The 22,071-nt window shown below is 39.6% G+C and overlaps 1 protein-coding gene across 14 annotated transcripts in view; it reads left to right on the top strand.

Moving 5' to 3' along the window:
- The window catches only part of LOC105478121 (FERM and PDZ domain containing 4), a 924,449-nt gene extending 918,093 nt beyond the window's left edge, over positions 1-6,356 (top strand). For 10 of the 14 annotated variants that reach the window (XM_011735128.3, XM_071089202.1, XM_071089203.1 and 7 more), the window contains 2 exons: positions 58-1,347; positions 2,976-6,356. In XM_011735128.3, coding sequence (XP_011733430.2) covers positions 58-1,347; positions 2,976-4,300 — 2,615 coding nt within the window. In that variant the 3' untranslated portion in view covers positions 4,301-6,356. Of the gene's footprint in view, positions 1-57; positions 1,348-2,970 lie in introns of all 14 variants that reach the window. The other 4 variants (XM_011735133.3, XM_071089207.1, XM_011735135.3 and 1 more) reach the window with 1 other exon arrangement.
- The last annotated feature ends 15,715 nt before the right edge of the window (positions 6,357-22,071 follow it).

Raw genomic sequence — 22,071 nt, 5'->3', positions numbered from 1 at the left:
GTCTCCAAGTGCCTCTGATGCATCCATTAATCAGTTCTTGTTTTTTACGGCATGCAGGTGTAGCCATCTTGCGGGCTTATAGTCCTGAGTCTTCGTCAGACTCGGGCAATGAAACTAACTCTTCTGAAATGACTGAGAGTTCTGAACTGGCCACAGCACAAAAACAGTCAGAAAACCTCTCCCGCATGTTCTTGGCCACTCACGAAGGCTACCACCCCCTTGCAGAAGAGCAGACTGAGTTCCCGGCCTCCAAGACCCCCACTGGGGGCTTGCATCCAAAGTCCTCGCACACCCTGGCTGCTAGGCCAGCAACTGACCTCCCGCCCAAAGTTGTGCCTTCCAAGCAGTTACTTCACTCAGACCACATGGAGATGGAGCCTGAAACCATGGAGACTAAGTCAGTCACTGACTATTTCAGCAAACTGCACATGGGGTCGGTGGCATACTCCTGCACTAGCAAAAGGAAAAGCAAGCTGGCCGATGGTGAGGGGAAGGCACCCCCTAATGGGAACACAATAGGAAAAAAACAGCAGGGGACCAAAACGGCAGAGATGGAGGAGGACGCCAGTGGTAAATTTGGTACTGTGTCTTCACGGGACAGTCAACACCTGAGCACTTTTAACCTGGAGAGAACTGCCTTTCGCAAGGACAGCCAAAGATGGTATGTGGCCACTGAAAGCGGGATGGCTGAAAAAAGTGGATTAGAAGCAGCAACGGGGAAAACCTTTCCAAGAGCTTCTGGTCTTGGGGCAAGGGAGGCTGAAGGGAAGGAAGAAGGAGCTCCTGATGGAGAAACCAGTGATGGCTCAGGACTTGGTCAAGGGGACCACTTCTTAACTGACGTGACCTGTGCATCTTCAGCCAAAGACTTAGATAACCCAGAGGACGCTGACTCGTCCACCTGCGACCATCCTTCCAAGCTTCCTGAGGCTGATGAGAGTGTGGCCCACCTTTGTGACTACCACTTGGCCAAGCGGATGTCATCGCTGCAAAGCGAGGGCCATTTTTCTCTGCAGAGCTCCCAAGGCTCTTCAGTGGATGCAGGCTGTGGCACGGGCAGCAGCGGCAGTGCCTGCGCCACACCCGTGGAGTCGCCGCTCTGCCCCTCCCTAGGGAAGCACTTGATTCCTGACGCTTCTGGGAAAGGCGTGAATTACATTCCTTCAGAGGAGAGAGCCCCTGGGCTTCCCAACCACGGAGCCACCTTTAAGGAACTGCACCCACAGACAGAAGGGATGTGTCCACGAATGACAGTGCCTGCTCTGCACACAGCCATTAACACCGAACCCCTGTTTGGCACATTGAGAGATGGATGCCATCGGCTCCCCAAGATTAAGGAAACCACAGGTACAGCAATGATGGATTTAGCACTTTGTATGACATGCCAGGAGCATGTAAACCATATTTACAACAAACTTACAAACGTAAAGTCTGGAAGAAAAGTAAAAGGTAGAATTTAAAAGGCCACAGAACAGTAAAGTACCAATCATTGATCCCCTAGTATTTAATAAATACTAAAGATTACAAAGGTGAAAATGGCATTTGCGCTTTATAATCTTGCTCTGTGTTTGCTTTCAGAATTTGATGGAGCAATATGTTTTTTTCCTAAATTCTAAATGCAGATGTTTAGCAATGCCCAGTGTGACTTTTAGTTATATGATAGTATTGCTTAGAGTCACATAACAGTTTGATTTTCTTCCCAAGACATCTGATTTCTAATTCTGCCATTTCATTATTGAGGGACAAAGAAGAATAAGAGAGCAGGGTATCAGGGAGATTGGAGGGGTTTGGAGAGATTATTTGCCTTTCAGCAATCTTACTGACTCCTCCCTACTCTGACATACCCCAGTGTCAGGAAGATTTTGAGGTTATGTCTGATGAGCTGCTTTATTTTCCCCAAAATAATAAAGTGTAAACACACATAGAAACAAGAACACATCCACCTTCTGTATCCCACCTTCACTACTCCACCACTCAATGGTATGCATTCCCCTCATTGATCCACTTGGCTGGTCATTATATGGCAAAAGCAGATACTCTCTCATATTTTCATATTTCAAATTATGTCATCAATAGTGTCTTTTTCATACAGGTCAATAGAAGTTAGTGAGATCTTATATTGGTCATTTTCTATTCCTGTTCTTTTAAGATTTTCTACTTTCTCAAAACCCACCACTGGCTTTACCTGCCTTGGAAAAGTTATCTGTGAATATTACCTAACTCATCACCCAACTGCATATTTACCTCTAAACTAACTAAGTCACACTGTTTAATCTTTCATGATTTATAAAGAACTTTCACCTGAGTTACCTCTTGCTTCTCACAAATATTCTGTGAGATGGGGATTATTTGCTTCACATGACAGCTTTTCTTAAACAAACAAAAAAAAAATGTTGAGCAACTGGTCCAAGGTCTCAACTTCAGACTTTGTACCAGGCAAACCTCATGCTGTCCTCTTAAAAAGATTCACTTATTTAATTTGCATTAATTAAATTAGGCCACTTCTTTAAAAGAAAGAAAGGAAAGAAAGAAAAAGAAAGAAAGTAAGGAAAAGAAAAGAAAGAAAGAAACTGATGCCAGGTTTAACTTAATTCCCTTGAAATGAAACTTAGTATCTTCAATATATTTGAATAATCTATACATAGTTATTTTCTGTGTCTAAGCTTGATAGATAGATATTGGTAGCAAGGCAATTCATGAAATCCCTGAAAATGTTTGGGATTTCTAGACAATTTCAAATGAATCAGCAGTTCCAGAAATAACAGATTCCAGTATTTTCTTGATATTCATTAAAATGGAAATTTGTTATGAGATATCAAGATGCAGCCTTTGGAAAGCAGGGTGACCTTAGCATACGGCAGCCCTTCCAGACTACATCCTTGAGAAATGACAGACATCATGTAGAGATGTAGTAAAAATGGCCTCCCAGGAGATGCTTAATGATTCCCTCTGTTTTTCTACTACCCCTAGTGTAGCTTTGACAGAGCCTGGGAAGGAGAGACGAGGAGGCATGCCTTCAGCTTGGTCTCAACATCCTGAAGCTGATCCCATCCTGCTACCATCAAACATTCACTCGGAATCAAAGGTGCCAATTCCAAATCAAGACCCTAATGATTTCTCCCAAGCAAATCAGGCATACGGAGAGGCTGTGAGCTGGCGGCCACCGGATCTGAGAGGGGGAAGCCTCAGGACACCCCCCAGCCAGAAGGCTCTGAGACATAGCAGCAGTGTCCTCTCCGGATCTGTCGATTTGGAGACCTTCCGAGAGAGAACCAAGGGTGCAGTCAGCTTAAAGTGTCCAGGCATCACAGAAGCACAGGAGGCCAGTTCTGAAAGGCGAGCAGAACTCCCCCTGGGGAGGAAGCTCACCAAAAGTTTTTCCCAAAGCTCGATGCACTTGAGCTCCGAGGGGAGGTTTCACAAAAGGTCCCCAGTGGCTCATAAAGACTCAAAGCTGTATAGGACATTACCCTTGCGGAAGCTGGAGGGCAGCAATTGGAGATGCCGGGGACCCTTCAGCTATTGCTTCCTGAACCGAGGGCAGGATGAAGATGGTGAGGAAGAGGAGGAGAGGGGAGAGGCCACCGTCCAGGTCGCTTGCCTCTATAGACCACAGATGACTCAAGCCACGCCAGAACCAAGCAGCCCATGTCTGGCTGTGGCAATTCAGAAGCAAGGAGGGGAGCTATCCAGAGGGTCAGTGCTGAAGGTCTGGGCAGAAGACCTGCGAGGCCCAGATGACTTGGACTTCAGCAACCTGGCTTTTGATGCCCGGATTGCAAGAATAAATGCCCTAAAGGAGAGCACATATGCAATGCCTGATGGGTTCCTTGCAGCCCAAAATGATGCCAATGAGCTGCTCTGTCTCGTCAGGGCAACAAAGGAGAAGAAAGAGGAGTCACGCCCTGAAGCATATGACCTTACACTTTCTCAGTACAAGCAACTGTTGTCCATTGAGTCCAGACAGTTGGGAAGTGCCTGTAGGAAAATGGCGATGGCTGAGAAAAGCCCGGAGGAGATGCTCCTAGCTATGACTTCCAGCTTTCAAGTGCTCTGTTGCCTAACAGAAGCTTGCATGCGATTAGTTAAAGTCGTGAACTCAGAAACACAGCGGCAGGAAATTGTAGGGAAGATCGATGAAGTGGTCATAAATTACATTTGTCTACTGAAAGCTGCCGAAGCAGCCACTGGAAAGAACCCTGGGGACCCTAATGTTGGATTCTCGGTGCGACACTCAACCACCATGGCCGCTCTCGTAAGCACACTGACACGTTCTCTCAAGAGGCTTTTAAACAAATAAATATGGAAGTCACGTCATAATCTACCTTTACGAAGCCATACATGAACTTTTATTTACTTTGTGTGTATGATGAACAGATGTCTCCTTTCTTCTCTCTGTATATTTTGTTATTTTATATAAAATAGGAGATAAAAGTCACATTGATGAAATGTTGAAATGTACTAATCAGATGTATTCTGTTTATATTATACATATATATACACGTAAAAGAAATATCCAAGAAAGTGATGACATTTGGCTATTTTTCATATAGTTAAAACTCCAGGTATATGATGTGAAATTTTAAATTCTACCATGTTAGAGCAAAACAATGAATCCTATCCCCTTTCTTTCCAAGTAGATACTTGGAGATCACATCATTCATATTTAGAAGTAAAACAAAAAAACAAAAAAAGAGAGAGAAAAGAAAAGAAATCACAATGTATATAAAACAGTACTAATGTTTTAAAATTATGATTTTTAAGCATTGGAAATAGCAAAAAGACATTTAAAATTCAAGAAGCTATTATGAATTACTAGAGACTATATCTGTAATAAATTAATTTTTTGCTCATAGTATTTGGTTACTGGATGCTTTCTTCCAAGAATCCCACATATTTAATTTGGGTTTTTGCTATTTGGGCTACAAATTGGTGGGGGTGGATTCTACTGTGTCAGCACAAATGCTCTTCACAGTGTTTCTAGCATTTAAAAAACTTCCCAGGGAGAACAGAGGGGATGATGGGCAGTTTCCTAGGTAATACCTAGAGTTATAGAATATCTCATTACATAAAATGTATGGAATTAATAATGCCAAAATTAATTATTTGATGGAAAGATCTGCTTTGACTAAATGTCAAAAATCTACAAACCAAAGACATTATCTTCCCCTCACCGCAACTCAACTATGAAACTTAAAATTCCCTTTAGAATGATGGGACATTTAGTAAAGTATTTGCAAACTTACAAAAGGGAACATTTAATGATCATCAAAATTAAGTATTGATTCAGTGATGTAGACCAGACCACACACCAGCACCTGTGAGTCTCATCTCAGATCACAGCTCTCAACATAGGGCTTCATGCATCACCGCCTCTACAGAGGCTAAGGCTGCCAATCAAATTTGGAATTACAGCGTAGTACTGGGACAAAATCTCAAATCTTGGGTGTTCCAGAAAATCAGGGAGAAATGGCTACTGTAACCATGGGAACCATGAGTAAATAGTTAAGTATTTATTAAATAAATACTTAATCTGGATTGGCTGATAAAAATATGAAATCTGAAAAAAAAAAAAAGAAAGAAATGGAAGTGGTATATTTGACCAGTTCAAGTGAAACCAATGGAATGCAAAGAACTTTCCAGGACTGTCACATCTCTAAAAGTACCCTGCAGTCATAAAATAAAATCGATATTATATATATATATTTCCTGGGTCATTCAGTGCTCAAGTTACATGCACTCCTACTTAGACAGGTGGCTCCTTAAGAATACGACGGGAGTACACCAGGTGCAAATATTTCTACTTTTGTAGCCTACTGAGAAGGAGGCATAACACAGTCCACAATTGCAATCTCTCTCTAGTCAGCCATTCCACAGGGACTCAACAACAAAAGCCACACGTGGTTATGGATGGCAGCGAAGGAAAGGAGTTTAGGCGTGTGTTATTATAAATAATGTTTAACTAAATAATAAAACATTATTTCATTACAATTATAATTATAAATATTGGTGTTTTGATATTGAGAGATATTAGTGGTGTTTACTGTGGAAAATCTTAGTAAATATCATTCTGTGTACTAAAATCCTAACCTATTAATAGGATGTGTGCCCTATGTCAGACAGTGTGCTAAGCATATTAACTATATTATCTCATTTAATCATCACAACAATCTGCTGGTTTGGACACTATTCTCTCTGGAGGCAATATGGATGAGTTGTTACGGATATGGGGTTTGGGGTCAGAAACATCTTATTTAAATTTTGACTCTGCCATTTTCTAGCCCTTTCGTGTTGGGAAAGCTACTTTTTCTAGTCTCAATTTCCTCATAATAAAATAAAGTCAATTATAAGATTGATTTCCATAGGGTTGTCATGATTTTTGAGTAAAAATGTGTATGTAAAGTTCTTACCACAATACCTGGCAGAGAGTAAGTATTCAATTAATGTTAGCTATTATTATCATCATAATCATTGTGTTAAATATACTGCCCAAGATAATATGTGGGGGAATGTTTGTTTGTTTTATATGCATATTGTATCCTGACTGTGTGCAGAACACATTATGTGTATTGCATATATGTAAAAGAAGGGTACAAGGAAGTGACCATCCTTGTTCAAGTCACATATCTAGTTAGAACAACTTCCCAGTCCATTCGAGTTCTTTGAGAAGCCTCAGGGAAGTAGCTCTGGGTCCTTCTAATCAACCTCCCATTACTGCGCCAGTAAGTTTCTGTTTCTTATAAATAAACTCTTTGCTATTCAGAAAACTTCAAGGGGCCCCCACATTCACAAAGCATGGGGCTCCTAACTGGGGTCCAGGTCCATAGAGTGTAGGAAGAACATATTAGAACAATAATTGTGCTTATTTTTATCTAGCTTTTTTATGTTTGTGTATGTTTTATAATGGCATAATAGTACAATGGTACATGTATATAATTTTAAATAAATAAATGAATGAATGAATAAATAAGCATATGACTGGTGCATGCATGTAACAATATTGTCGCAGGTAGGGTTGCATTCACTGAAATCTGGAGAGCACTGAACTAGAGAATAAACCTTCCTTATACTCACGGTTCTTTACATTTAGTCCCCAGTCTACTTTGCCAAGTTTATCTCCTACCATTTTTATTAATCTTTGATCACAAATCTTTCAAACAAAAGTAGACACAATCATATGAATTCATGTGGACTCATTACGTACCAATTCATGTCTAATCTTATTTTCCGTATTTTTACCCACCTCCTCTCCCACTGTATGATTTAGAAGCAAGTCCCAGACATCATAGTGCTTAGCCCATGAATATTTCAGTAAGAATATCCTGTGAGAACTTTTAAACATAACCACAATGACATTTTTGCATTTTAAAAATTGGAAATTCCTTAATAGTATCAAACAAACATTACAGAAATAAATGATGGAGAAAGTAAAAGTCCCCTATAAACCCAACCTCCAAAGATAACCATTGCCCACAATTTAGGGCCTCTTCATTCCATCTTTTACTGTATTACATAGTAAAGTTATTTGTATTTTATTTGTTTATGAGCTTTGCTTTTGGCTCAGAGAGTTGTTCTGACCAGAGTTGCCCTTGTACCTGAGTGTCCGTCCCAGCATATTTCACATAAGTGGGTTCATCAGAAGGGATGTGATTGATGTGGAAAGACAGAGTGCTCAGATCAACAACCACACAGCATTAGCTTCAAGAAAAAAAAAATCAAAAAATGAATGCAATTGCTCAGACATTAAAATTAACACAGATCTCACTAACCTTAAACTCAGCAGAAATTAGTCTAATCACAAACAAAATTATTTTCCAGAAAAGAAAGCCTGAAATCACTAGCTATAGCAATACCACAATGGCTCAATTCCTTTTGCTATAAATTTTATCTTTCATTATGATTTCTCTTAGGAAAGACAATCCTCATTTGTTTATGTTCTGCTTTCGTATAGTTCTAAATGCCAGTTATTAATTCTCTGAATGTTACTTCTGAGTGACCCAGGACAGTACTCTAATTTATCCTGCCTGGATTAGCCTTGATTTGGCAGTGGGGGCCGGGCTGTTTTTTCCTTTTGACTGGTTATCACCCTGCAAAATTGTGCGATTTTTGAAATGGAAAACAAATCACCTATGTTCAGGTAATTCCTTATCTCTTCCAAACATTTAGAAACCTTCATGGGGATCAAAATACATTAATATTGCCAGGAACAGTAGTGTTTGCCTGTAATCCCAGCTACTTGTGAGGCAACATAGAGAGACCTCGTTTCAAAAAAAAAAAGACTAAAAAAGGAAGGAAAAAGTTGCATCAATATTACATTGTCTCTAACCTAATTTTGTCTTTGCTTTGAAAGTGGTCAATTTTGATTTGTGTAGATAGTGGGGTGTGTGTGTGTGTGTGTGTGTGTGTGTGTACGCGCGCGCGCGACTATGGGTCTGTAAAACTAGCTATCAGTTTGGTTTTATAGATTTTCATATTAGCTCCCCCTCTACCAATGCAAAAACTATGAAAAATAAATTTATTTTAACATCCCAAATCTTCTTTTAAAGTCAGGTTGCAGCAATAGCTTTTCAGCTTTGACAGATCAAAGATTAAGAATCTTGCCTTTTGAACTGAATTTTTATTCATAACAATTTGAATATCATTAAATTAGATATTTTTTATTTATTCCACCTATACCTTGGCCTACCCATCTCACTTTTTAATTCCAAAGCCTATATACAGAAAATCCACAGAAGAACAATCTGTATCTCTATCAAATGTTTGTTGCTACACAAAATAATGGAATGGCTTAAATCCTGCATCACTGAAAGAGTTAGATAATCAAATATCCAAAGTAACTTACCGCACCATTCAACCTCAAATTAACCAGCTACCTTCCCTGAAACTGTCTATATTTATCATTGCATCTTAATTTTCTGTTACACATTAATTTCAGAGCACTGGGTTTTGGGGTTGTTTGTTTGGGGTTTTTAATTTTTTCATTCTTCGCGTTAATTCACATTTTCTACTCTAAAGTCTGGACCAAAATTCTGTGCCATTTGTGGCATCATCATTCATCACTATAGGCAGAATTCACTTTGGTAGTGGATATATGTGGGATTGGTGGAATTTAGCTTTCTTGGTAACCTCCAGCCATGTAATATTTCTGCTGTTTTCATTTTGATTAATTCCCATTTCCTATCTTGCTTTTTCATTAATGATTCATAATTTCTTCCCGCCTGCCACTTAAAGGAAGATGGATCCATTTTTTCACTCATCATTCACCAGCTATTATTAACTTCCTAATCTAGGCAGACATCGTCCTAAGTGCTACAGGTAGGTACGATGGTGAATATGACTGACATTGTCCCTGCCAAAGATGGAGCGCCCGTTTAGAATTGGCAAACCTTTTTCATTCCTCAAGAAAGTAGAGATTCAGAGTGAGTTAGCATTACAAGCAGCCTTCCTTTGCATGGTAGTACAGGACTGGGAAAGTGACCATGCAAGCTGAAACTCTGCAAAGCAATCAATAATCAATGAGAAAAATTATACCTGCTCCTTGACCTACAACTATTTTTGTCAAAACTTAAATACTCTCTTATTGTCAGTTATTAATGTATAGGGACATGAAAAAGTGCAGTACAATTGATATTTATTTAGTATACAGTAATTTATTAGAAACCTTGAGAATTAAACTGGATCTTTTTTGTAAAAATGCATCAAGAGGAGTTTGAACAGTGCTTGCCTTCTTTTATTCATCGTATAGCTTAATGATATAGGTAAGCATCTTCTTCTATGCCTTTGGCAAATTGTCAAAGCTTCCAATATTTTATCATTTGTGTTTTTATTATTGTGAAATATCTCCAAGAGTTCTTTTCATGCAAAGTGCTTTTTTTTCCAGTGTCACTTTCCCTGAGACACCTTCATCCTTTTCCTCAAAACTTCTCCCCTTATTTATGTTGATACATGTACCTTCACTGCATCTCTCTGGTGGCACATCTACAGTCTCAAATGAGGGCAACGTCATTCCCGCTGTCAGCTACTTCTTTGATGACTCCATTGATGTCTTATTTTAATTTCACTTCCAGTGTTATCACTTTTGTTTCTTTGCTGCACTTTCATCCTTGTTGACCAGTTCTCTCTATCAATGCTCCAATTTTATTAAACGTTACATGGCCTTATCACATGAGGGAAAGCAAAAGGAGGCAGCACAGCTACGTGCTTTGCTGTGTGTGCATGAGCTGAATAACAGACCAATCAGTGGCAGACTTGGAAAGAACTAATGCAATTGATTGCTGATCATCATGCACACCTTTTATTTGTGTAGTGATTTTTGGATTGAACAGTTAATGGCAAAATTTGTGCTTTATACAATTCAGTTAACATATCATGGTAACTGAAATTTAAACAATGTTGTTGGGGCCTGGTAGATTAGCAAAATCATGGTAACTGAAATGTATCCATATCAGGACCATGAATAATGAGGACTAAATGTATAGCATTCAGCACTGTTCAATAGAACTCTCTGCAATAACGGAAAGTGTCTAAATCTGTGATACTCAGTATGATAGCAAATAGTCATATGTGGCTGCTGAGTATTCCCAATGTGGCCAGTATGACTAAGGAATCAAATTTTAAACTTTATGTAATTTAATTAATTGAATTTAAACATTCACATGTGGCTATTGCCTACTACATTGTACAGTGCAGTTCTAGTGGGCAAGCAGACAAAAAAGAGTGAAAAATAAACAGAATAATGACAGATTGCAGTAAGTTCTGGGAGGGAACATTATAGGCTTCTGAGGAAGAAATCACATATAAGTCAGGCATTTGCCTAGAATTTGGAGAAAGGAACCAACTCTGATCAGTTAGTACACATGACACTCATTTCATATAGACGCTGCTGAAGAAATTTAAATGATATGTGCAATAGAGACAGTTGCAGATAAAGACCTTCCTTCATTAGACCGTAAGCTTGACTTAGCCAAATCCATTTTTTTGGCCCCAAGTCCTAGGTGGAAAGGCAACTGAGCACCTCTTTAAAAATTAAAACATACACACACATATATAGACTCAAATACACTCACTTGTTCTTAGCCTTTGGATGTCTTACATGATGATATGTGATTTGCATGGATAATTATTTCTTCCCTACGATTTGAAAATCTGCTGTAAAATGTTGGCTACACATTAGTTTGTGAATAGTTGACAAAGACATTGGAGAGTGTGAAGTGTGGTGGCAAATACTGACCTAACAGCCAACATAGTGGTTGTTCCCTAAAACATGTCCTTTCCAACAGTCTGAGCTCACATCAGCCCTCAGCTCAGAGCCTAAGCTTTCCTCTGCTTTTTCTCCCATCTTTCTACCTATTCTTGGTCCCAATTTCCTTCTTGGTTGGGTTTCAAGGCTATTCCCAAGTCCTTTCAGATGTGGCCCAACATGTTCTGCAGCCTAAAATATAAATACTGTATAGGGTAGAAAGGAATAAAAGAAGAGGTGAGGCTCACAGTTTTAGGAAAGCCAATTTAAATTTAGTACGCACTATTCATTATTTCTTCCCTCTGTCTTCTTTCCCCTCTTTGTCTTCCCTGACACTCCCCTGACGCCACCTCTCTGTATTAGTTTCCTATTGCTTCATGACAAATTAACACAAATGTAGTGACTTACAACAACAAGCATTTATTATCTCATAGTTTCCGTGGGTCAGAAGTCTGGGCACAGCCTAACTGGCTTAGAAAGGGTGCAGTCAAGGTTTCAGCTGGCCTGCATTCTCATCTGAAGGCTTCACTGGGTGCAAGTCTGCTTCCAAGCTCATTCAGATTGTTGGAGTAACCCATTTTCTTAAGGGTGTATGACTGAAGTCCTAGTGTTTTACCAGCTGGAGACTAGAGGCTACCCTCAGGTCATGGAAGATGCTGACAATTCCTTGCCACAGGGGCACCTTTAACATGGCTGCTTATTTTATCAAGCCTATGAGGAAAATCCATGACCTCAGGGAGGGCTCAATCCCTCCTTTAAGGATTGTCACCTGATCAAGTCAGGTGTGCTTAGAATAATCTCCCTCTTGATTACCTAAAAATTAACCTATTGGGACCTTAAGTGCCATTTCCAAAATTGCTTCACCTTTGCCATATGCTATTGGCTAGAAGCAATAGCTTCCTGCCCACACACCAGGGGAGAGGATTGTACAGGGCATGAACACCAAGGGGCAGGAATCATGGGAGCCACCTTAGGGTCTGTCCCCATGCCCACCAAGGCTCTTCCCTGAGCTACAGACCCAACAGATCACATATCACATATTCCTCTGGATAGATGAAACAGTATAATTTGAAATACCGACTTGAAAGGTTTTCAGGACCCACAGCCCTAATGTGAGTCATTAAAGGCCATATGGGAAATCTTCAGCCTTCTCTGCCCTGGCCCAGGTCCCTTCTCTAGATATATTTCTGTATTAACATGCCAAGTTGCTCCGGGGATGGAAACTCCAATAATTATGATGTACTGACCTGTGCAGGTCAGGATTTTATTAGTGCTAAGTCCATAGGTGAGCTTCTTGTGACAATGGGACTTTTTTTCATTGCACTCATTTTAGTCAAGTTATGACTTCAGGATCAGGTTATATAGAATAATTCAACTAGCAGATGAATTATTAAATATGCTGAACTTTAACCAGCATAACCACACCTTTCTCAAGTATTTATGGGGCAGGAAAATGAGGTCGGCTCAAGTCACTTGCTCCTAAGTTATTCATCTGGAAGCAGAGCCCATGCATTCAAGTTCAACTCCCCAGCATGCCCCATTTGGAACTCCTCGCCAGAGTACCCTGAAAGGATGCTATTCCCTCCATGTGGGCTCCAGCAAAGATAAGTATGGAACAGGACTCATTTCTTTCTAGATTCCATGACCCTTTATTCTCTTTATTTTCCAAAGCTGTATAAAGTTATACTGTTGAACAAGTGCTGGCAAAGATGTGGAGAAAAGCAAACCCTTGTACATTGTTGGTGGGAATGTAAATCAGTACAATCACTATGGAGAACAGTTTGGAGGTTCTCCAAAAAACTAAAAATAGAGCTACCATATAATCCAGCAATCCCATTGCTGGTTATATACCCAAGAGATCCGCACTCTCATGTTTGTTGCAGCTCTGTTCACATTAGCCAAGATTTGGAAGTAACGCAAGTGTTCATCAACAGATGAAAGGATAAAAAAAAAATGTGATGCTTATACACAATGGTGTACTATTCAGCCATAAAAAAGAATGAGATCCTGTCATTTGCAACAACACGAACAGAACTGAAGATCGTTATGTTAAGTGAAATAAGTCAGGCACAGAAAGACAAACATCACATATTCTCACTTTTTTGTGGAATCTAAAAATCAAAACGATTTAACTCATGGAGATAGAGAGTAGAAGGATGATTACCAGAGGCTGGGAAGGGTAGTGGGGGGGCCTGAGAGGGATGTGGGAGTGGTAAATGGGTACAAAAGAATAGAAAGAATGAACAAGACCTACTATTTAATAGCACAACAGGACGACTATAGTCAATAACAATTTTATTGTACTTTTAAAAATAACTAAAAGAGATAATTGGATTGTTTGTAACTCAAAGGATAAATGCTTGAGGGGCTGGACACCCCATTCTCCATGATGTGATTATTCTGCATTGCATGCCTGTATCATAACATCTCATGTACCCCATGAATATATACACCTACTATGTACCCATAGAAATTAAAAAATAAAAACATTTTTAAAAGCTATATTGTTGAATCAGACTTACTGAAATACTCCTTCTTTAGTACTCCCTGGATTTCTGAGAAAGGTGCAACAAGGCAAACACACACATACAGGTGCATATAACGTAAATAAATGTAGCATATCACATCACCCGGAAATACATACAGGGACCAGATGTGGCTTTCCTGCCTCCAGGCTACCTTTGCCTACAACTCCTACGAATCCAGTCTCCAGTTTGTTGTCAGTATGATTATAATGACATTAATAATAATAATAGCTAATGTTTATTTAGGCACAATGTGCCAGGTATTGTGCTAAATCATCTTCATGCACAATTATTGCATCTATTTCTTAGAACAACTGATGCGAAATTACTACTATCTTCCCAATTTTTAGGAAAGGAAACCGAGGTTAAAGACTCCAAAGAACTTGCCCAAAATCATGGATGCTAGTCAGAATCAAGATTCAAACACATGAATTGCAATTTTATTCAATAGTTCTTAGCCACGTAGCTAGTATGACTGTTTCTAGTCAGAGAAATGCTAGCATATTTTTTAATTAATTTCCACCAAAGAACTTACAACAAAAAGTAACCATCTTCTATTCCAAACTTCCACCCTCAGTTCCAGTTCCGAGGGACAACCTGTTTCATCAGTTTCTGGGTTTAGATTTTCTACTGGTTTTCTCGTTAGTTCTAGATAATCTAAATTCTTGACTTACCAAATTTGGATGATATTATGGACTATCCCCTTGAAAGATAAAGAATTTACTTACTTATGTCACCCTCACCTTACCTTCTCCTCCCCTAACCTATGTTTGACAGGGGTATTATTAAGTTCTATTCATGGTTACTTATTTAGCTTTAAATGTTATAATTACATTTCTGCTTCTTGTTCAATAATCCTTAGACAGTCTCCTTGACTCCCCAACTATGTGAAATGAAGCTCTTTGCACCCCCAGTCTTGATTCCTCTCTACACCTCCCCAACTTCTTCATTTCCACCTTCAATCTTAGGCCTTCAGTACCTTTGCATTTACATCATTTACATTGTTATTTAAAATAATGTTCTCCATGGTGTTTAGAGATTAAACCTTTGTAAAGCACTGCAGACTGGAGAAACAGCATGGTGAACTGGTTTCTCAAAACCATAAAGTTATTCAGAGCTCTTCTAGAGCATGAAACAAAAAACCCTATGCATGGAAGGAAAGAAGAAAGATAAGGTTTACTGGGAATTCATTCTATCTTAAGTCAGTGGTCCATAAAGTGTAGCTCCTGAACCAACCGCATCAGCATCACCTAGAAACTTACTAGAAATGCAAATTCCTGGGCTCCACCCGACCTACTGAATCAGACACTCTGGGGGTACAGTACAGCAACCTGTGATTTAACAAGTCTTCCAGGTGATTCTAATGCACGCTCAAGTTTGAGCATCAATGTGTTAAATAATTAACAACTGTTTGTTAATTATTGTTAACAAATGTAAGGTACAATTTAACAATGACTCTTTGCTGCACTAAATCTTATCTTGTAAAGGAAACTACTTAAAACATGCACATGCATTTAAAACCTTGTAAAAATTGAAATCTGCACTGAGATGGTGATTGATATTTCCAAAAGAGATGACTATAGGTTGCATTCATTTTTAAGAGAGATCTCACCAGACTGAACTTTCGGTATCATGAAACATAAAGGAAAGAGGTTTCATAAGACAAAAGAAAGTAGACTGAGCGCAATTTGAATTGCATTTAACCTGGAGAAGTTCTTTATATGCCAGAGCAAGGCAATTTTCTACCCCATATTTGCCTAACAAAAGTTCAAAGTGATTGCCTCACAGAGACCCTTTAATGATGATTCCTCCTTAAAGGGCAGGTTTGTTTTACTGTTTCTTCCTTGTCAAGTTAGGTACATTTTCATTTCTCTAGCCAAAATAAAGTCTTTTAGGCGTTGATTTAGGTTGGATCTACAATCAATTTTTTTTTTTTTTTTTTTTTTTTTTGAGACGGAGTCTCGCTTTGTCGCCCAGGCTGGAGTGCAGTGGCGCGATTTCGGTTCACTGCAAGCTCCGCCTCCCGGGTTCACGCCATTCTCCTGCCTCAGCCTCCCCAGTAGCTGGGCCTACAGGCGCCCGCCACCGCGCCCGGCTAATTGGATCTACAATTGTCAATTCAATAATCATCGTTTGTATTATAATTATTATTGTGCTAAGATTATTCCTTTTCTATACACCTTATGTCATGGCCGCCATGTCACTTAAAAGTGTTCACAAAAGCAAAATAAAATTGATCTCTGGCAGGGCACAGTGGCTCACTCCTGTAATCCCAGCACTTTGGGAGGCCGAGGCGGGTGGATCACCTGAGGTCAGAAGTTCAAGACCAGCCTGACCAACACAGAGAAACCCTGTCTCTACTAAAAATACAAAAAAATTAGCCGGGCGTGGTGGCTTATGCTTGTAGTTTCAGCTACTCGGGAGGCTGAGGCAGGAGAATTCCTTGAACCCGGGAGGCAGAGGTTGCAGTGAGCCAAGATCGCTCCACTGCACTCCAGCCTAAGCAACAAGAGCAAAACTCCATCTCAAAAAAAAAAAAAAAAAAAAAAGAAGAAGAAGAAAAAGAAAAGAAAAAAAAAATGGATGCTCTTACCCTAAAGATGAGGCCTGGGCTTCTCCATTGCACCGTGTTCTCAAAAAAGCAGCACTTCTTATATGGTGACCGGCTTCTAAGACAGAAAGAAAACCAGGCAGAAGCTGCAAGGCTTCTCATGACGTAGACTAGAAAGTCACCCAGTGACTTTCTATTAGTCAGCTGAGTCACCAGACCAGACTCAAGAACAGGAGAACTTGATTCCACCTCCCGATTGGAAGACTGATTTAAAAAAGCTGCAACCATCTTTAACTGGTCACAGGTGCTTCCACGAAAGCCTCAACTTGATCCAGCATCTCAATTGTATTATCTATTTCACGAAATCAGCTCTTCTTAGAGGAGTCCCTCCCTGCCAGAGCCTTTTGACTTCCTTTTTCATCATGAACCTGTTTCTATCTGCATGAGAAGTCCATCCTAGGACTTCCCTCTCCAGCTTTCTTAGGACAGACTCCATAGTTTCCTGTATCCAATATCGCCTAGGGAAATTTTCTCAAAAAGATTATGTAGAATGTAACTTTGTTAAACTCTTGCATGTCTGAAAATACCTTTACTTTGCTCATATGCTTAATTGATAATTTGGCTGCATATGGGATTCCAGGTTCAAAACTGTATGCCTTGAAAACCAAGATGTCATTGCTCCCTTACCTTTTTGCATTAATTTGCTAAGTTTGTTTGTTTGTTTGTTTGAGACAGAATCTCTCTCTGTCACCCAGGCTGGAGTGCAATGGCGTGTTCTTGGCTCACTGCAACCCCTGCCTTCTGGATTCAAGCAATTCTCCTGCCTCAGCCTCCTGAGTAGCTGGGATTACAGGCGCCTGCCACCACACCTGGCTAATTTTTTTTATTTTTTAGTAGAGAGGGGGTTTCACCATGTTGGCTTGGCTGGTCTCGAACTCCTGACCTCAAATGATCCACCTGCCTTGGCCTCCCAAAGTGCTGGGATTACAGGCATGAGCAACCTCGCCCGGCTGATTTGCTGTTTTTCTTGTTCCTTTAAAGGGCTATTTCTTTTTACCTAGGAGACATATTTCTTTCACTTACTTGCAGTCTCAATTTCACAAGGTTGTATCTAAGTCTGGAATTTTCTTTCATTCATTCTGCTTGGAATTTAGTGGATCTTTTTCTTCTGAGAGCTTATGTCTTTCTTCAATCTAGAATGTTTTCCTTCTATTGTTTTTTTCCTCTCCGTTTTCTCTATACCCATTATCTAGTGTGCACTGAATGGAGCAAACCACTAGTCACATTTTCACAGGTATTCACAGGTATTTGTTCAGAGATATTAGCTACATTGTTTTCATAAAATCCTCTTTAGTGCACAGGGAGCACTGGTTTGACATTTTTATGATTTATTATGGGGCCGGTGGAATACGTGCAAGTGCTCTGCTCATGATCTAAGTGTCCCAGTGCATCATCGGTAAACTTTGTCCACCGTTTCCCTTGTAAAACACAAAGCCGTAGTATGGAAACAATAGCAATAATAAACCATGAGGTTAATGATTGGTAGGTTTTTTTTTTTTTTTTTTTTTTTGAGACAGTCTTACTGTCTCCCAGGCTGGAGTGCAGTGGCAGGATCTTGATTCACTGCAACCTCCACCTCCTGGGTTCAAGTGATTCTCATGCCTCAGCCTCCCAAGTAGCTGGGATTACAGGCATTTACCACCACACCCGGCTAATTTTTGTATTTTTAGTACAGATGGGGTTTCACCATATTGGTCAGGCTGGTCTTGAACTCCTGACCTTAAGTGATCCACCTACCTCAGCCTCCCAAAGTGCTGGGATTACAGGCATGTGCCACCATGCCTGGCCTGATTATTTTCATACTAAGGTTTTATTTAAAAGTCCTTCCTCAGGCCGGGCACAGTGGCTCACGCCTGTAACCCCAACCTTTTGGGAGGCCGAAGTGGGCGGATCACCAGGTCAAGAGATGGAGACCATCCTGGACAACACGGTGAAACCCTGTCTCTACTAAAAATACAAAAATTAGCTGGGCGCAGTGGCACGTGCCTGTAATCCCAGCTATTCAGGAGGCAGGAGAATCACTTGAACCAGGGAGTTAGAGGTTGCAGTGAGCCGAGATTGTGCCACTGCACTCCAGCCTGGCGACGGAGCAAGACTCTGTCGCAAAAAAAAAAAAAAAAAAAAAAAAATCCTTCCTCAGTTCTTTATGACAAATGGATTCCCTCATATTTTTTTCTATTTACTTTATAGTTTGACCATTCATATTTAGGTCTTTAATCTATCTGAAATATACTTTTTTATATGAAGTTAGTTAAGAATTCACTTTTATTTTTCTTCATAGTTGTAGACAATTCTTCACATCACAACTCTGGTCAGATCCTGCAGGACAAGCAGTACACATTGAGGTTTCAATGACAAATGGTGGCACATACTGGAGATGGTGATTTCTAAGTTCTACACATTTTGTCTCTGGTCCACTCAGAACTCTCTGGAACGAGTGCTCTTGGTCATGACACAGATGCTATTGGGGAAAGGCTGAGGTGCTCTCCACCAACTTATTATAGGGAGCAGGTCACAAGGATGAACTGAGGCAGAACATGGAGGATGTCACATGTTCTGCACAAAACTGTTGACGAATTCATGTGAGACACTAGCAAGAACTCGCAGAGAAGGGCTGGGTGCAGTGGTTGACACCTGTAATCTCAGCACTCTGGGAGGCCAAGCCGAGAGGATTGCTTGAAGCCAGGAGTTCAAGACCAGCCTGGGAAACAGAGCAAGGCCCTGATAAAAACATTTAAAAAATAAAAATAAAAAAGGAACTCCCAGGGAAAACTAAGGGAAACATTAATGAGAAAAGAAAAAAAAAAACTCCTACATTACTAGCTGGGCACAAGGGCAGCTAAGCTATAGTTAATTACCATTAAGTTGATTCCTTTGATAACCACAAAGCCGATAGGATCAAGGGAAATAGAACAATATATGTCAATTGCATTCTGTAATGTGTGACAGAGTGAAAATACCATTTTATTTTCAGATTCATTAAATAAGAATTACATTTCTGTGACTAAATCGCAGTTTGAAAACAAAAAAATTTTATTTTTGGAATATGTCACCCATTCATGTTGTTATAAAGGATTGCTCTATATTTTAGAATTATTTTTCTATTATATAGTATTTATATTGCTAAAGGCAAATGGATATGAAATAAGACATTATAATTATAACATTTAATCATGTAAAAATATGACTAAACCACACTTGAAAGTATCTTAAATAAAATACCATGGTGGAAAAAATAACTAAATCCCAGAGGATATTTTTAGTCTGTCTTTGAGAGTACAGAGCAGAAGGTACAGTGGAGTTCACAAGTGCCTGAGGCAACATAGGAATCAGTAAGGATGAAAGGTATCATAATAATTCATGTTTAATACTTCTGGAAAATCTAATTACAGTTTTAAGTGACCATTTTCTAGTAAGACTGCTAAATTCCTTAGAAAGATTTTTACATCACTCATTGTGTGTAGCACACATTTCCCTCAAAATACATCAGAGTTCAGTCTCACGAAACTTAATTTTTCAGATTTAATTTGATGTAGGTGTACATTTCAGATGATTTCACAATCCTTTGGGTCATTTTATTAATCTGATCAACTGAATATGAAAACTATTAGAGATCAGCAGTACAGTTAATAAAACTATTTCCCCTACTACCCTGGGTCAAAATTACTTAATTTAAAATCTTATAAATCTACAGGAGATTCAGGGAGTAAACATCTTTTAATTTTTTTTAATCTTATAGAACTAAATACAGATATATGATAAATGATCCAGAAAGTTCAAAAAGTTATACTATCGGGGAAATTAATGTATAATCCCACTACCCTAGGTAGTAAATGCTATTAACAATTTAGCATGAACAAAACACTTCTGAAATATTTCATATCTCTGTGTGATCATTTCTACTTGAAACCTTGCAGTGGCTCCTTATTAATTTCAGGATGCAGGCCAAAGTCTGCAATGTTTTCCAGCACATGGCCCAAGTGACCTTTCTAGATATCTTTCTTGCTACTTCCAGTGGGGCATCCCGATCAGACTGATAAACTGTTTCAGCCATTTTCTTGAAAGTTGACAGGACAGGAAGGTCAGATGAGCTGGGACAGAGAGGAGGTAGGGTAAGGGCAGCAAGGGATAATGGAAGAGCTGCAGCTTCCATCTATAGTAACGCTGCAAAAGGTTTGGGTCTGTGCTCTTCACCAGGCTAGAGCTAAGGAAACTCATTGTCTGATATTCTTCCTCAGTGGCAGGGCTGGCAAAAACTGCAGGGGTCTGGTCAGTGGCAGATCCAGTTTGGCAGGGCCTGAAGCTTATACAAGTGATTGATCCTTATCATGAAAAAGAATAATAACAAATTGAAAATACAAAAGTAAGTGCAAACATGTTTGTTTGTTTGTTTGTTTGTTTGTTTATTTTATTTTTTTTAGATGGAGTCTTGCTTGGTCACCCAGGCTGGAGTGCAGTGGTGCTATCTCAGCTCACTGCAACCTCCGCCTCCTGGGTTCAGGAGATTCTCCTGCCTCAGCCTCCCAAGTAGCTGGGACTACAAGCAGCCACCACCATGCCTGGCTAATTTTTGTATTTTTAGTAGAGACAGGGTTTCACCATACTGGCCAGGCTGGTCTCGAACTCCTGACCTCAAGTGACCTGCCCGCCATAGCCTCCCAAAGTGCAGGGATTACAGGCGTGAGCCACCACACCCGGCCAACATGTATATTTATGTAGAACAGGAAATAAATGGCAATGAAACTCAGTTAAGAAGTTCGTATGTAGTGCAAGCATCACAAAAATCTATAAAATAACAGATGGCTTTTATGAATTAACTGCCTGACGAATTGCTCTAACACCTTTTTTTTTTTTGCCCACAGTCCTTTGGCTTTATACTCTTTAATTGCCTCTCCATGACTTAGAAAAATCTCAGTTGTGCAACTCATTACCAGTAGGGTCATATAAGCTTTTTACAATTTTCAAATTTGGGAAGACTTCTATCAAGTTTCTTGATATGTATGCTATAATATTTGGGGGCATTTCAAGGGTTCTTGTGCAATGACTAATCACAAATGTTCTTGAATTGACAGCTCTCATTAACCAGTTAGTTGTCAATGTCTTCATTGTAGTAGCATATTATGAATTTTATGGTTTCTTATTCAATAATTGGTATGAAATCACTGAGAAATAAAATTGTGAAGTGTATAATTTGTTTCTGATGGGAGAGAATTTCCATTTTGAGTAGTTGAAAATGTAAAGCAAACCTCCTGCTTACAGTCTGACACATTTAAGTAATTGGAAGGATTTTGCTACACACTAGCTTTGGGCTTCATACATTCCATGCTTTATTTTCTCTTTGCTACTCACATACTTTTGATTTCGGGTGCAGTACACAAGTTTGTATTGAGATAGAACTTTTACCACGACAATTTCTTGTCACACCACCAGGTAGGTTGACTCAATAGGTGATAGGAATATTCTCAGAAGCTAGTCCTACACCAAAATGACAAGCAATAACTTAGCTGCACACAAAAGTGACTCTAAATCACATAAATATACCCCACTACGCCCAGGCTAAATGTATTCATGATTTAACTTCCACTTAACCATTTCCCGAAAATGCCCACAGTTGCCACAACACTACCTAAAATGAGAGGGAAAGTAACAGAGGGGAAGTTAGAGTGAAAAGAAATAGCCATCATGTTAACCAACTC

This window comes from Macaca nemestrina, chromosome X, assembly GCF_043159975.1.
Source record: "Macaca nemestrina isolate mMacNem1 chromosome X, mMacNem.hap1, whole genome shotgun sequence".
Taxonomy (NCBI): domain Eukaryota; kingdom Metazoa; phylum Chordata; class Mammalia; order Primates; family Cercopithecidae; genus Macaca; species Macaca nemestrina.
This window is presented reverse-complemented; position numbering and strand designations above follow the sequence as displayed.